The sequence below is a fragment of the Chironomus tepperi genome, unplaced genomic scaffold (assembly GCF_022539635.2).
Source record: "Chironomus tepperi strain 1889 unplaced genomic scaffold, CSIRO-AGI_Ctep_v1 contig_199, whole genome shotgun sequence".
Taxonomy (NCBI): Eukaryota; Metazoa; Arthropoda; class Insecta; order Diptera; family Chironomidae; genus Chironomus; species Chironomus tepperi.
The window spans coordinates 216150-233741 of record NW_027226321.1 but is presented as its reverse complement, the minus strand read 5'-3'; the positions used below and the strand labels follow the sequence as shown (position 1 = coordinate 233741).

At 33.6% G+C, this 17592-nt stretch overlaps 1 protein-coding gene across 1 annotated transcript; it reads left to right on the top strand.

The window, feature by feature from the left end:
* The first annotated feature begins 13852 nt into the window (after positions 1-13852).
* On the top strand, positions 13853-16020 carry LOC139090060 (uncharacterized). The gene is made up of 3 exons (XM_070639746.1): positions 13853-14328; positions 15405-15648; positions 15700-16020. The coding sequence occupies exons 1-3, from the start codon at positions 13853-13855 to the stop codon at positions 16012-16014; spliced, it is 1035 nt and encodes a 344-aa protein (XP_070495847.1). The 3' UTR covers positions 16015-16020.
* Positions 16021-17592: the final 1572 nt, after the last annotated feature.

Below are 17592 nucleotides of genomic sequence, written 5' to 3'. Positions count from 1 at the left end.
TAAAAACCAAATCAACTTAAAACCAGAGCTCAAAGTCGACTTCCATTTTATCAGGAGTCAAGTCGACCCAAGTCGACTTTTACATGCAAAATTTAAGTCAACTTTAAGGTAAACTCAAAAAAATTGTTTTCCGTGTAAATTTGACCCCAAATTTAGAAGCAAATGCCCTTAAAGTATGAATTGACATCCTTTCTCCAGCATATCATCAATGTAACTGCAATTAAAACTTCCACACACACATAAAACCCTAAGAATCCCCCAGAAAAAATCCATCAAATTGTAATCAATAGAAATTAAATAACCATAAAACAATTTATTATTCTTCCAAACATGTCTTTAAGTATCTCCAATACCCCACCACAAAACTTGATCAATGAATTTCTATTTTATTACACAAACTGGATAAGACACAAAAAAATAACACACAAAAATATATCTTCTTACTATTAATGCTCCAAGGGGATAAAAGTCTTGAATTTAAACATAAAGATTTTAAGTAAACAAGAAACTTTTTCATTGGCTAAATGTTTGTTTCACTAAATCTGCCACTTCCTCAATTTGAGAGGGTAAATAAAATGGAAACGAAGAAAACTTTCTTGTATCTGATTTAATGGAAGAAAAAATTTGTGCTTAATACCTAAGAAAGAATATTTTTTCCAATCTAGCGATTAAGGCAGGGGTGGGCAACCTGTGGGTTTTGACATTTCTTGGTGGTTATCTTAGACTGAGCCAAGACACGGTCGACGGTTCAAGGCATTTTTAAAACTATTTAGCGACACACTTGTGCCGACTTGAGACAATTTTTCCTGAAAATATTCGAACAATAAATGAAGAGATACAATTTCAATTCAAAGTAAGTTATACTTAATTTATTTAATTTCGATATAAATTTTAAAATAAATTGTCGACTCAATCGTCGTCAAAAATAGAGTGAGTGAAAATATTCACGAAGTTCAAAAAGGGGTTGAAAATATGAAGTTCGGTAAAATAAAAAAATAAAGCCGTTAGTTTGAATTTCAATTTACCGTTAAATATAAAATATAATGTAACATAGGAATTCATTTAATGAAATTGTTAGTCCAGTGGTCAATAATGTTGCAGCTAGAAAAGAGACAAACTTGCTGTACTGCCATTCGTTGGCATCCACAAGGAATAGGGCTTCCAGGCTCCAGAGCAACATGGTGTAGGACGGTAATGATGAAATGCCAGTTAGATGTCAAAACTGAGAATTTGTACAAGCCAGAGTTGAAATCTTTGACAGGTCATCAGAAACAGTTCATCTGTCACAGGTAACGGTTGACAGGCAGACAAATTTGGCCTGTCACAGGCCTGACCTGTTACAGGTGTCGCATGTCACAGGTGATCCACAGATGACCATACTCTCTGATTCGGCCAGCAATAGAGACAGATGGAAGGCTTTATGTAGCAACCAAGCATGGTTCCAGTAAGTAAGTAAGTAAGTAAGTGCAGTGGTAGACAACCTTTTATTTATGCGGTACACCTTAATGGTTAGTCTCAAGTAAAAAAGCATGCGACTGACAGTTCATGGCATTTCCAAAAATTCTTGGCAGTACTCTCGTGCAGTGGTGAACAACTTGTGTGCCGCGACACATTTGCTTTGTGTACCACTAAACATTAGCCGTGTATGCTGCGACACCTATGTTGCCCACTATTCGACTTATGTGCCGCGACACAGTGTTCTAGTGTTCCGCGACACAGTGTCCTGGTGTGCCACAACATACAGGTTTCCCACCCCTGAACCAGGCATTTTAAGCGTAAAAAGAGTAAAAGATAAAGTTTAGTTTTTTTTGTAGTATTTTTGAGAATGAAAACTTTTTTTTGTTGTTTTTTACGACCCTTTTCTATCAAAAAAGCAATTCCTGCTTTTTCTGTCTGACTCAAGTCGTTTTGCTCAACTCAGATGGAAGAAGAAATTAGAGAATTTTCTGCTGATGAAAGCTTTTTGATTTTTCATCATTTTTGTTTGAATTTTATGTCAAAAAATTCTATTTTTTTTGGGATAGAAATTAATGGAAAAATCTTGGAAAAATCAGTCAACAGTTTCATGCTCAACCAATCAAAATGTTAACGTAGCTTTTAGTTTGTGAGTAGAATTTTTGTGTGTGGGATAGGAAAAGCTTTAGCAATCCCACGCATGGAATAATTTGATGTAAACTTCTGTCAAGTTGTTAACATTTTGAAAAAGAATCTAAAATAATATTTGAGACCAAAGACTAATTTGTTAATGAGCTCATTAACGGTTGGGTTCTGGTATTAATCAAATTTGTTAATTAGCCTAAAAAGATAGATTTATGTGAATATTGGTAAGCAACCATAAACTAGTTAGGCGTAATTCCGAATGATAGAAGATCAGAAATACCAAAAATATTGCATCGAGACAGCATCATACCAAATTAGTGGCATTTTTACACTTTGTCAGGCGTTGTATTTGCTGATGCCGGACTGGCGAGTTTAATCTAATTATGCTCTCTTGTGAGAGCTCTAAGTAACTCGGTGCCTTAATTATTAGAGTTTCTGTATCTAATTATTGCACCTAATCCGCGATATGACTCGTAAACCCAGCGACACTTAAAATGGAATTTTCTACTTGTCCTTTTTCGAATAATATGTATCTGAAACGCGGCTCACATCCTTCCTTTGTTAGAATACAGTCTATTGTCAATGAAACTAGTGTTGGATCCCACTATAGTCTGTAGATGTAAGTTTGATTGCTGGATTGTCAAATCTTAACTCTTTAAAGTCATTAGACATGAGGACTCTATAATGCAAAGCTCTGGATCTTACAGAATTGAATAACTAAAGCTTCATTTTATGTAGAATGGGAGTTTAACCTACAATTCAGCACAAATGCAGCCAAGTCGAGATACAAGATTCAAGTCCTTTCACAATCTATTTAATTGAATCCAAAAATGCAATATTTATAACAGATGCGTATGAGAAAAAAGAGAGATTGTTGACCTCCAAATCTTATTCACCCAGTTTCGACAAAATTCTTCAATTTGCTTGAATTTACTTCCGATAGCAAAAATTTCAATTACTACCCTGAAATGCAATCGCGAGTCATGAATACAGATGTTTGACTTTTCATTTAAGATCTGTCTAAAAACCAGGCTAAAAACATTGACAAATCTAAATATTCTCAAATAATCTACCAGCTCCAGCCCCTCTAAATTTCTTAATCATGCCCATACTTCAAGAGATGCTCCTGAAAATTTTCAAGTACGACCAAGAAAAAATGAAAAACTCTCTGCATGATATTCACTGACTTTTATTCATCAATCAAATTCCAAAATGGCTATGAATGTAACTTATTTCCTCATCTTAACCGAAATCATAAAATAAAATTAAGAACCAAGAAAAAATAATATAGACCATCAAATGAGCGCCTTAGAGCATAAAATCCACACAATGAAAAAATTTTTACGTTCATTTGTCTTTCACTCTCAATTTATAGGCAAATATACAGCCATGATGATCTGACTATGAACATTTTTATTATAAAGTCAAGTTCAGGATGTATAAAAAAAATTGTGGATATAAAGTTATTACTTACCATAATTTTCCACTTTATTTCCTCAATCACTTTTTGGTTCTTTATTTATTTATAAATATTTAATTTCAGATTCCTTCAAAAAAAGAAGCTCAACGATGCTTCATGCAATCATTTTTTTTGTTGTTCAAGTTTGGCTTTTTAAAATAATAAAAAAAGCAAAAATTCCAAGCTGGATGAATTATGAGCTGAAATTTAATGGACCAAGTGTACTTCATGCCGTTATTTGCTCTTATTTTCTGGACAATTTTTTATGGTTTATCTCACTCAACACAATTGGAATGTGTGTAAGTGCATGGGAAGGAAACTTTATGTTATGGATGATACGAGGATAGAGATGAACTTGGTTGATAAGGCTGTGATTGACTACTTTATGTCGCTCAAGTATATGGAATATGATGTCATGGAATCCTGGAAGGTACACGGCTTAAAGAAGTCGGGCAATAGGGTTCTGCGACTGCAACCTTCTATATATTGCTGGAGTATATGGACTATGATGATTTCAATGTGGAAATGCTAACTCAAAGCTAGATCACGTCTGCCTAGTCGACAATAATTCTTCGGATTGGACTCTATACGCCTGGATTTTGCTCTTCAAGCTAGAATCATTTTGATTGAGAACAAATGAAGATCTTTATAGGTTCTGATAGAAAACTATGAATTTGAGTTACAAGTCGTATAAAGATCCGGAAGAAATAGTGTAGTTAGATCCGATGATGGAAAGTGTTTGAGTTAACAGTATTTAAGAATCCATAGTTCTGGTATGTATCACTGATTCAGATTCTGGATTTTGGCTCTTTCCTGAAAATTTACATTCCATGGTTTAGATTTAGCTTCTGACCTTGTACGTTAAAGCACATGGCGTTAGATTTAGAAGGAAAGTATTTCTGATCAATTTGCCAAATAGCTAAATGTCACTTAAAGCTCAGGAGCTATCACTGGCCCTTGTGCGATTCTACAGTGCGGTGAAACTGAAATATGTTTTTGACTAAAATGACATTCAATTCTTTCCATCATCTGATTTTTCATCAGCTAAGAGTATTTAGAAAATTCTTCGAAATATTTTTAAAGCGTCGTAGACTTCAAAGCTAATTTGCCGTAACAGATCGAATGATTATGCAGCACCATCATTTGAAAATCAAATAGCTGAAACACTTAATCAATCCAAAATTTTGTCACCAGGCCGACGTGACTTTGGGATTTAAGCCGAAATTGACACCAAGTCAGAGTCATGCCAACCTTCGAAGGGATTTTTGATCTATTAACCAATTTGTGCTTTATTTGTTCTTTTCAAGAAAAGTTCTTCAGCTTGATCATAAAATAATGAAAATGGTCAGTTTGGACAACTATTTCCCCATTAATTTCAGACTGATGTGAAAAAAAATTTTTTATTTTATTCAAAAATAAAATAAAAAAAACTTTTAATCCTCAAAAAAGGCAGAGCAGATTTCAATGTTCAGCCGCACTATTGTGGCAGATTTTTTCTGGTTTTATGTCATGAACAACAAAAAAATATAAAATTTATTTCAGTTTCACTGCATGTAACATGATTATATTTGTGGCATAATCTGACGTCATCATTAATTTATGGATATAAATCATAAATGTGTGCTGTCACAGGAACTAGTTTTAATATTAATGATTGAAGTAAAAGTCCTCAGGATTTGGTATAGTTTCGACGTCATCAATTTCTTCGCAGTTTGATATGTCAGTTCGAGTAAATGCTGGAAGTTAAAGAAATTATTGTAAGTTCATTGACTGTCTGCGTCAGTGGTGGGTAACCTGTGTGTCATGGGTCAACTTTGTGGTCCATAATTCTTCGATTAAAACCGGACAAGTCATACGGTTCAGGGTATTTTAAAGAAAATTAGGAACGCGGCACAAAGGTTACCCACCACTGATGTAGACAGTTCACCATGATGTAAACACCTTGGTGATAAGCTTCGAACAAAATAGCACACGGCATTCTATACTTGGCATTTCTTTAAAGTGTCCCGCGGCCCACAGGTTGTCCACCACTGATATAGACGTGAGCAACCTATGTGCCATGTCACATCTTAGTAATAAGCCTCAATCGAATCAGCACATGGCATGTGGCTCGTGGCATTTTCAAGAAAATTAGAACCGCAGCACATAGGTTGCATATCACTGATGTAGACATGGGCAACCTAAATGACACGATACACCTCAGTAATAAGCCTCGACTAAAACCACACACGACATATGGTTCATGTCATTTTTATGAAGTGTGCCGCGGCCCACAGGTTGTCTACCACTGACTGTCTACATACAAATTTCATACCTGTTTCAAAGCATGTGTTATGTACTTCCATAATGCACTCATTTCCAAATACTTGAGTTGAATTTTTATCATTTTCAGCACCACATATGGGATCGTAAACTTGCGGACATGAATACCAACAGCCGTCATCTGGTACTGCTCTGGCCGCAACATAATAAATTGAGATGAGCAGTAATGAAGCTTTTATGATAAATTCCATGGCAATTTTTTATTTTTTTTTCCTACTTTTTTGGAATTAAACACAAAAAAATTATGGATGTAGTCTGTGGCAAGTCAAAATGGTAAATGATGAAAAATTTTTAAAACTTTATTTTTTTTATGTATGCGGGAAATTATCAGAACTTTATTGTGGGTGTTGACTTGTGGATATATGGTGAAATTAAATTAATTGCAACAAATTTTTTAGTTCCATTTTATAGATTGAATACTTTTATTGCAGCTCTACTGACTTTTTAATTTTGACTAATGGTTTTACAACATGAAACAAACGGTAGGATGAGCAGTGGAAATTATTAAAATTACCATGGTGAGCTTCTTCAATATTTTGCAAATATTATTATAGTTCTAGTATGTTTAATGTGTCCTTGTGGTAATTTTGTGGGACTTTTATGTGATGTTCTCTCTTAGACTTCAATTACTCACATAAATGAGCATGCTCATGAGTAAACTCAATCAAAATAATTGAGCTTACTCAATTTTGTGAGCCTACTTGTGAGCATGGTCTTTGTCTGGATTGAGTTTGATGCATTTGTGAAGTAAACGGAATTGTTTGCCTTTAAATTGCTTCCACAAACAGCACAACGTTACTTCTAGGGCACCGCTAAGTCACCATATTGAAAATAAGATGCAAGTTGTCCTATTGGCATCACGAAGGCTCATTTTGATTCATTTTGACAGCAAATAATGCAATTTGTCCAAATTGTACCTCTCAGGTTCTGGTATCATATTAAGGGACATTGCGATGATTTCAGTATCAACCTGGAAGGTACTCGAAGTAAAAAAGACGAATAATTTGACCTAAGACTGCATGACATTGGCTTAAAGTTGAATTCGGGAAAATTATGCTTCAGACTTACAGACTTACATCAGCATTTTGTCAGATTCAGGGAGTATCCTGCTTGAAGACAAACTTAGACCGGTGTAGGGCCAGATTAGAAGATATTCAAAAAAATCGGGACATTTTGAGGGACACTTTGGTTAGAACACAACAGCAAGGCTGAAAAGTACAGCAGCCTTCCGGCAAAAATACAGCAGATGGCCTAGCCTAGAATCAGATTTCTTGATAGACTTTTTGTCAACTACCTTCTTTAGAATATGGTGCTTATTTGATCCTGAGCAACACAATTGTAGCATTCTCCTTGACCAAGCTTTTAAGGGTCCAAAAGAGACCTTTTTTGTCGTGTAAATGTGGCTTTCGTATGGCTGATAAATAAAGGCAGCTTCGTATAGGCTACCAAATAGAGCTGACTTCTATTTAGTATCAGAAAGAGTCCATCAGATCCTTAAAACCTCCCTATTGAGCCTTCTTCATTTGTACCATTTCAAGACCCATCACATACGGCCTAACACTCACTAAAAAGTCCCAACCAAAATAATAACAAGGGTGTAATACATCCACATTCATTTCCATTGCCTTGATTATTACATTAATGTTATTAAATTCAAAGTACATGCAAACAGTATTATCTTATGAGTAGAATAATTTGCATAAAGCATTTAAGTTATTTGCTTTTGCAGTATAAACAAAAATGTAATTTAATGAAAATGTTTACAGTGCAGTAAAAATTCCTAAAAAATAGTAATAATAATAATAATTTTGTAATAAAATATGATAAAGTATGCGAAAACCTACAGACGTTCATGTATTTTTTTTATTGAAAGTTTTAGTTCAGTTAATGGTTTTGTTAAGGTTTTTAAAAAGGGATTGTGCATAAGTTAAATCAATCTTGAAGTTGAATGTTCGGGATTTATGACTGTTTTGTGAGGCAAGTGTCAAATTTGTCAAAATCAAGTCCGAATATCACAAATGGCTCATCGATCAAAACTCCAACCCAGGTTAGCATCACTTTGACTTGATGCCAAATCTGGTTTAAACACGGCAGTTTAAACACCTGGTTCTGGAGGATGCCAGAAACAACCCAGACAGTGCATTAGTAATTGACAATTGGTTTGAACTAGGTTAGGAGACATTTAGGAAATGCCATGGATTAATTGATCTGACAGCCTGCAAAATTATTAAGTATAGAATTTTATTCCAAAACTATGTTTTAACCCAATTTAGACGTCACTACTGAACACCCCTTTAATATGAATTAATTCAATTCTAATGAAAAATATTAAACAATTTTGCATAAATTAAACCACAGCAACAAGCACAAATTTAATAAAAATTTACTTTCTATTCATCACAGTTTATCAACTGAATCCTCATAAAATATCACTTTTCATCTAAAGCAGGACAAAGTTCTATAATCAACTAAAACTAAAAAATGTTAAAAATAAATGGCACGAGAAACTCAGTCACAAAGCCACATTTTATGCGGTGTTTTAGTATAAAAAGTTTCAATGTTTTATGAAAATTTCAAATATTTTGCACTGGTTGATGCTTAATTTTTTGAAAAATATTTCAGTTTAGTGCAAAAAATTATGAAATATTTTTTGATAAAATAAATTAGAGAATATTGTTATAAATAAAAGTTTAATGAATAAAAATGTGGAAATATAGTTTTTATTGACAAAAATCCTCTATTATTTTAAATAAAAGGTGCAAAAATATAGAAATATTTTCAAAAGTATGAATTTATGAATGCCTATACAATTAAAATGTCGCTAAAGCAATTTAAAAATTTGGCTACATATTATCATAAAACAGTCAGAATTCTAACAATTTGCATTACACATGGGCTGTTCACTTATTACGTAACGGAAAAATTGACTTTTTTGATCCCAAGCCTTCCATTCGTAACCAAATCTCCATAGAAACTCTCACCCTCAATTTACCCTAACAGCATTACCTAATAAGTGTAAAATAGCAAGTAGCACAATTTAGTCGCTGGAGCACTATGTCGCCGCATTGACAGCAAAGCGTGAGGATGTTTGGATGATAATAAAGATAGTCCATTTTTGATAACCTTACAGTCATCTCTTAGTCTCCTTAAGATGACACCTGAGCTTAGCTCTTTGAATTCCAAAAAGCAGTAGCCAGAGGTTCATGAGAAAGTTAGGCTCAGGAATCTAGTAACCAGTAGTCATGGCTCTTGTTGCTACTGGCTTTTTGAGAAATAGAAAGGCTTAGGCCATGGCTCCATTTGATGGCTACTGTTGGTTAGAGGTGCCTTGAGCCTGGCTCTTTCTCAGGCTCTAACAAGCAGTACTCAGTGCCTCAAACAGCAATAATCTTATCTGAGAAAGAACCAGACTTAAGTACCTCTAAAAAGCCAGTCTTAGGCACCTCTAACAAGCAGTAGCTCCAACAATCAGTAGATGTTAAAGGAGCCTGAGTCAGAAGTGTCCGAGAAAGAGCCTGGCTCAGGCTACTACCTCTAACAAGCAGTGCTCATCAAAAGACCCAGGCTCAAGCATCATCTAATAGTGTTAAGCAAGCTGAGGGAGATTGAGAGATACCGCAATCTAAAGCTCTGAAGCTGACAAAATGTCAAGTGCTTACCTTCTAGTAACCGATCCATGCCTCGGAATATTAAGTAATAGAATATTGTAGCTTCTCTCAATAAGCTTTTACAAAATCAGATTATATAAACAATCCAAATTACTATTTTACAAGAATAATGCATCAATTTGTGAGATCCACTCTTAAACCTCAGAAATAAATTGTCGATAATCCCCATAGCAACATCTTGCAATTTCCAATTTCAACAATTCACATCCAAACAGCAACAAAAACCAACATCACGTTCCATCCAAATCGTCCACTCTCTTCCTACTGTAAATAAATGCGAATTTGTTGGTGATTTAATGACAGGTTCGCACATGCATAAAGACTATCCAACCATCTATTTGTTTGCTATAGCAAAGAGTCCTTTTTTTGTACATCTGAAGCATGCACATGTGGACTTTTAATCTGTTATCAATTTTACAACCTGTAGCAAATAGACAAAAAATTGTGAATAATTTATCAAGCATGAATGTACACAATGACAACATCCGCAATAATTCACATTAGTATAGTCACGATCAGAATTGAATTTCTGTGAACAAAATACACAAAAAAAAGAGTTAAAAGTTGTTCTGAACATGTTCCGAGAATGAACTACAATTATTCAAACCTTTTTGTGATTTTTAGTGTATGAAAAGTTAATAATAATAAAGTGTGAGAGATTAACTGCTGCATTTTTGAATTCATTGTATTGTTGTAAAATGTTTTCGGAAGTTTTTTTCGGGAAATTATGAGTGGTTGGGTTTGTGTATTCACACCATGGATGCTGCCTGCAGTTGATTTGAGAGTGGATGGAGGGGATTGGGGATATGCAGCTGATTTATGGGTGTATGAAGGAGTGTGGGGAGTCATGAATGAGGTCAATGAATCGAAACAGTCAAAACTTGCTCAAAACAACCAGAATTGGCTTGAATGAAACCATAAACCAGTGCTGGACAAGCATTATTGCTTGACAGCTCATCCTGATGGTAAGCTTTGACCAAAACCGCATTTCTGAGATAACAGTATTGTGTGCGCGCCACACAGGTTGCTCCACCACTTTACACATGTTGCTCCACCACTGCACACAGGTTGCTCTACCGCTGCACACAGGTTGCTCTACCACAGCACACATGTTGCCTCACCACGGCACACAGGTTGCTCCACCACTGCACACAGGTTGCTCCACAAATGCACACAGGTTGCTCCACCACTTTACACAGGTTGCTCCACCACTGCCACACATGTTGCTCCACCACTGCCACACATGTTGCCCACAGTTGCACACAGGTTGCTCTACCACAGCTCGTAATGCTCCACCGCTGCACACAGGTTGCTCCACAAATGCACACAGGTTGCTTCATCACTGCATACATGTTGTCCACCTGACAGCACACATGTTGGCCACCACAATACTAAGTTTGTCCTCCACAACACTCATGTTGTCCGCCACTGCCATAAACAAATCAGCTACTTTCAATTCCAGTTAAAAACTCATAAATTGCACAGCATTTTACTGAATATAAGTTTCTCATGTCCTCACAACAATACAAATATTGTATGCAATATAGATTCACATGCATGCAAATAACACTTATTGTGTTAACATTCGCGCACATTTGTGTGTTTTTGAGAGATAAAGCAGGTAGAAATAAAATTGAAACTTTTCGCTTAATTCTACTGTTGATATCGGAATTATAATCAAATATTCAAATTGAATAAGTGCAGTGATTTTTGGGAATTTTAGAAAATATAAACATTGTGGATAGATCATTGTCTATCCCGAGCGACACAGTCAAAGAAGATTTTGCAAAGCTGTCTTATGGCAGCTAAACTAAAAGCAGCTTCTATTTGGGTTCTAACTCTAAAGGAGTTCAAGCAGAGCCTTAAAAAGTCTGTAGCAGAGCACCTTCTTCATTTTTGTGTTGCTCGGGTATGCATGCATGTGCTATTGATGACATTATTTAATTTCGATAGTGAAATTATTGAGTAAGGCTTAAAGCATGCAATAAAATTTTGATAATATTTATACAGAAATCATTGATGCGTTTGAATAAATATAGAAAATTGTGTAACGGTTGGGAAAAATTTGAATTCCTTTTGAACTTGATTTGAGTTTGGAAATTTTTGTGGCCGTTTGAAAATTTTATGATGAAATTTAATTTTAACAAACTTATTTTAAAATTTGATTTTTTTAAATTTTTAAAATAATTTGAATTTGGATTTTTCGTTTTTTTTAAAATCTTAAATTTTTTTAAATTGTAATTTTTTAAATTTTTTTTTTTAATTTTATTTTTTTTTTTTTTTAGTTTTTTTAAATTATTAAATTTCAAAATTTTTAAAATTTTTCTATTTTTTAAATTTTTAAATTTAAAAGTTTTTAGTTTTTCTTGAATTTAAAAAAAATTTTTTTTTCTAAAATTTTCTAAATTTTTTTTTTTTCAAATATTTTCTTGCGTTATATAATTTCTTGCGCGAACAAATTCACCAAAATTTTTTAAAATTTTTAAACGATTTCAAATTCGGTTTACAAATTTAAATAATTTTGTTAAATTTTAAATCTAATAATTTCTTTTAGGCGATTTTTTGAAATTTTTAAATTTAAATGTTTTTAAATGGTTTGAGGATGCTTTTCATTTTAATTTAAAATACATTGGTTTTTAATTTTTCCAAAAAAAAAATTTTGTTTTGGTAATTTTATAAAATTTTTATTTTTAATTTAAAAAAAACCATTTGGAAAAAATTTCAAAAATTTTATAAACTCAAAATCAATCGAAAAATTGCGCAAGAAATTATAAAAGACTATAAATGATCGATTTTTGAAGCAATGGAGCATCGTAAAAATATTTTTTACGGAATAAAATTCGCTGAATTTTAATTTTAAATCATTTCTAGTAAAATTTATCCATTATCAAATTAAATTAAAACTATGTACATTAATACATGACCATCATAGTAATAATCTACTGATTTATGCTTTCATGGACAAATATTTTCAAAATTATGCTATTGAACATTATTTACCCATCCATTCAATACACTCAATATAGTCGAATCATTCACAGAACTCACCATAAAAAGTATTTGTTGACAGTAATTTTACATTAAAAATTAATTTGTTATTGAATTTATGTAATTGATCAAAACAGAATATGTAAATAAAATTTTTCAATTTCACGAGGCTAATTTTTTTGCGTTTTTTTGTTATGTGATGTGCTGATATGCGATATCCAAACATTGTAAATTAACTTTTTTGTTATATATTGTAAATTGAAATAAATGTATTCGCCAAATTATCAACAACACCACATGCCTACATGCCGATTTTCATATAAATTGGGGTGAACACATTATGACGTCTATTGTGAATGGATTTTTGTGCCAGTACCAAAATTTTAGGAACCAAAAGAAACCAAAATTTTTAATAAGAAACATTGTGTAAGCTATTTTCGAATTCTAGAAAAGGGCTCTGACCCAAAGGCTTTACCTGACTTCGCCCACTACGCCTCTGTTTAAAGATTTATAATTATTTTCGAATTTATTGTAAAATTTTATGGATTTTTGTCTCGAAACATTTAAGAATTATGTGTTATTTCTCCAAATTACCGTCAACATCCAACTTATTGCGTAAAACATCATATCGACCCTTTAGTCCACCAGCTCTTCCTCCTCCCTACTTCTCTGTAGAATACCGAATCTCTCACCCCCTATCCTTAGCATTGCTTAAGAATCAACAAAATCTCAATCTCCCTCCACAATGCCTTCTGACAACGCTACACAATAAGCAAACCTCCCAAAGGTAAACGATCTGCCCTCCAAATTGCGTCTACAACCAAATTTTCGCACACAAGAACCCAAAGTTTATTCAATTAGCTTGTCAACTTTCCAGTGCATAACGGCTGATGTTACTAAATATCATTAAAATTCAATACTGAAATTAGCTTGTCTGACATACTTTTACTTTCAATAGATTAGCCCGTCCATGTAAAAATGCATATGTTCAATAACATGCAGAGATTATCTGATGTCAACAGTCAGACTCAATTAGCTGTTTTTATAGACATTTTAATGCAGAAGCCATGACCTGCTTATTTACATTTTATTAAATCTTTATTTCCTGTTTACCACAAAATCTGACAAATTTTTGGCTATGGCCAGTAAAAAGTGTAAAGCGTGTGAATGTTGTAATATTATGATCTGTTATCGACCGTCCATTAAAACTGACTTTTTTTGTCAATTTTAGTCAATTTTGTATAAAAGCACACGACATCATGTGTGAAAATTTCAGTATAATTTGAATAATTCTAAAATAAAGTGATATATAAATATGAAATACAGTTTAATTCTGGTTGTGCTGCCAGCAGTGTCGGCATTGAGTATTTCCGAAGATTTCTTCCTGACACGTCAACTTTTGGCATTTTTTGGGGATGTTATGGACGATGAAAGCTCAGAATCTGCATCTGTTGTTAGCAGTGACACAAAACCAGCTGCATTGACATCAAAACTAGACACAAAAAATCGAGCTGATCATTATTGGACAAGACTTGGTCACAGAAGTCGCACAACTGCTCCTCCGTACAATTATGATGAATTTTATTATAAAGTTCCAAATTCTGACTATAATGGATTTTCGTTGGGAAAAAGGAAGCGGAGGGATGCTGTGAATTCTGAGATAGTAAGACAAAAAAGAGAAATGGAAATTAATAGAAGAGTTGATACAAACGGAGCATTGACTGGAGATCATCAAAATTCAACATCTGAGTTGCCGAAACCGATGCTTGATTACAAGTTTAAGAAGACATTGTGAGTGAGTTTGTGGAAAAAGTTATGATTTATCTGAGAAGTGCTAAGAATGTGATTAGAAAGCAAGCTCTTGAGGCATGTCTGGCTCCACAATTTAAAGACTGATTTATTATTATGTTCATGGGATAGGGAAGTGAATTTGGTGGTGGCAAGAAGTATAAACAGTGTACAGGAAGTTCCAATAATTCTATGGTCCATTTTTGCAATTTTCTTTTAGTTCATTGTGATTTATTTTGATGAAATTATTCGATTTTTGAGCTACATAATAAGTAAACGGCTCCTTAGTGTTACCAAAAATTCTCGCGAAAGACACAAATGACAGAATTTGGCCGCAATTTAACTTCCCCATGAAGACGGCTTCAATTTGATGTTAATTAATGCATCAGTGACGAAGATCCTAAATTACCTTAATTATATGTTTACTGCTATCCATGAGAGCATCTACTACTCGTTAGATTCGATCAATTACCGATCTTTACATCAATTTTTATAACGGTCAAAATTAATTTGAAATTTCGACTCGCTTCGACGTTTTTTGAATCCTTCGACATTCAGTGTCCTGTAATAATTCCGTTCCAAAACAAAGGCTATAACACACAGTTAAGTTAAATTAAGTGTGAATCATCTTCTATTCATCTTACTTACTGTTACCATACTCCTATGTGGAGGTTACTATCTATCTAACTCTGTTCCTGACTCTGTAGTTAGTTTATACAAGCTTTCTATCTGCAATTAGAGCTGACATTCTTATCGTCACTGTTCGGCATCAAGTAGCTTTTGGAGCTCCTGTCTGCCGTTTCCCTTGCAAAGATTCCAATTAAGAGCATTGTAACCAACTTATTACTCTGTTCTAGCAATAATATTTCCGCTATTCATCAATTCTCAATTCCAAAAATGTGCTGTCCTTTAAAATAATAAATTTATTTAGAATATGCCACAGTTATTGCGTAGCCACAGACAAAACCTAAAACAAAGCTTTTTAACAAAAATTATACCTTTCATGCTTAAATCCACCTAAACACTCAATATTGTATATTTTTAATGTCTATCATTGACACAACAATTATTATTTTCAGTAACAAATGTTGCTCTGATACCGAGGACGCGACGTCCAATGTCAATACAAATTTACAGTCTGTTAAATCCCAATGCGTTCGGGAAGTGAAGAAGAACAAAAGATCATTCGATTCAAACAACACAACGACTGATAGTGAAGGTGGCCTTTACAATTTATTTTCATGTGATCGACTAAATCGTTGGAAGGCAACGATAACATGCACATTGAACTGTATGGGACAAAAACTTGAAATGGTATGGACGGTAAAAAAGTTAATGATTGTTTACAATTTTGAATTATTTGTGACTCAACAGGTAGACTCGGATGGCGTCATTGATACAAACAGAACAAAATCAGTAATTTTAGAGTATTTTGTGCATGAAAGTTGGCAACAGGAAATGTCTGATGATGCTGTTGATAAATGTGGTCAAGAAGTTTCAAGCATGTCTGGAGGTGTGCTTGATAAGTACGGATTGCAGTGTAATACAAGAATGGCTGAATTTGCTTATTGTTTGTGGCGAGAGTTTTTTGTCATGTGCCCATCTGAGAGGCAAAATAGATCCAAGCAATGTGAAAAGTTGAGATATATTTTAAGGAAAAATCATGAACGCACATTTAATGACAAATGATAAATGAAAAGAAGATTAATTTAAGGTTAAGTTTAAGGAAATCGAACAGCACAATTCGGTTAATCGATCCTGAATTCGACCCAAGCCGAGGCTAGTCGACCTTCACATCCAAATCGGATCTAAAGTCAGTCACACGTCGGAATTAAGAGCGAATTTTGATCGATTAACCGATTTGTGCTATTCAAAATAGATTTTATAGTCAAAAAGTTATAGAATTAAGCCAAAATTACAACACTGAGTGAATATTCAATTATAAGCAAATGATAAGATGCAAAATGTGTGCCATTAGGGGTAGGAAAATTAATTACATAATAGTGAACTGACTGGAATCACGATCACAACCATTTCATTGAAAACCTACTGGAAGAGCCAAACTAAAATACGGCTTGAATATGACAATAAAAATTGTAATCATTTGAAATTTAATTGTGTCGATTTTTGTATGTATTTTAATTCGTAATACGATCATTACCTTATAAAATGTTTAGACTTTACGGTTCTTCGGTCGTTACCGTCAAGATGTCGATCCATAGCATGCCCTAATGAACTCGTCTAGCTATTCGGAATAGATTTGATATGATACAAAACTCCATCGACAGTTTGACTAAAAGACTTTTCCTCCATTTTTACGCGCAGTATTTAACTGAATTAATTGCTGAAATATCACCAAAGTGACAAATGACTTTAACTCAAAAATGCTTTCAATCCTTAATTAGGTGCTTATGTGAGCATTCATGATCAATCGCAAAAAACATCTTTGGCTTGCGCTTGGTTCATACCGACCGAAATTTCGGTCTTTGAATTTATCTATTTGTTGATATCAGTCGCAATATTCTGACTATGAACATGGAATTTGATTCAATTACACATTAGCACTTGAAGAAATAATAGGAAAGGTATCAACTGGCACACCATCCTGGGGCACGATTTTTCAGATCGATTGTACCGATTGCAATGCAAATCAGATCTCTTTGTGATTGTTAAAAAACTGTTTATTATGTGACAAAAGACAGTGATTGATTATGCAAGTTAAGATGACACTCCCTTGGCTATTCAATCAATTTCCCAAGATACTAAAATACTCAAAACATAATGACTAATATTATTCGATAGTCACAATATATCGCAAAATCGAGACTTAAAAAATAAATCAAAGTATCTCACTCAAATATCAGTATTGAACTTAATAGGAAGCACTAAAATGGACGCTAAACAAAACTTAGCAAATTGTTGTACAATTTTTCAAATTTGTGGACTTTTGTATTTTTCTGTCAAAAAACTCGGTAAAGAAGCTGTCAACACATATCCAAAGAATATTTACAAGATCATTTTCATCTCATACATGCTGATAATCACAGGACAAACTGTAGTTTTGATTCATGTCCTCCTTAAAAGTCTCAAGGATCAAGTTAATGCCAAAAGTGCTTTAAATTATATGATTCAATTCTTACTTTACATCACTTTGGTCTTTCTGCTGTACACGACTTTAATTAAGTGCTTTATAACTGCTAAAAAAACAAAGAAAATTTTTATAAAATTTTTGTCAATTTCTCAAATTTGTCGTCAAAATTTCCAGCA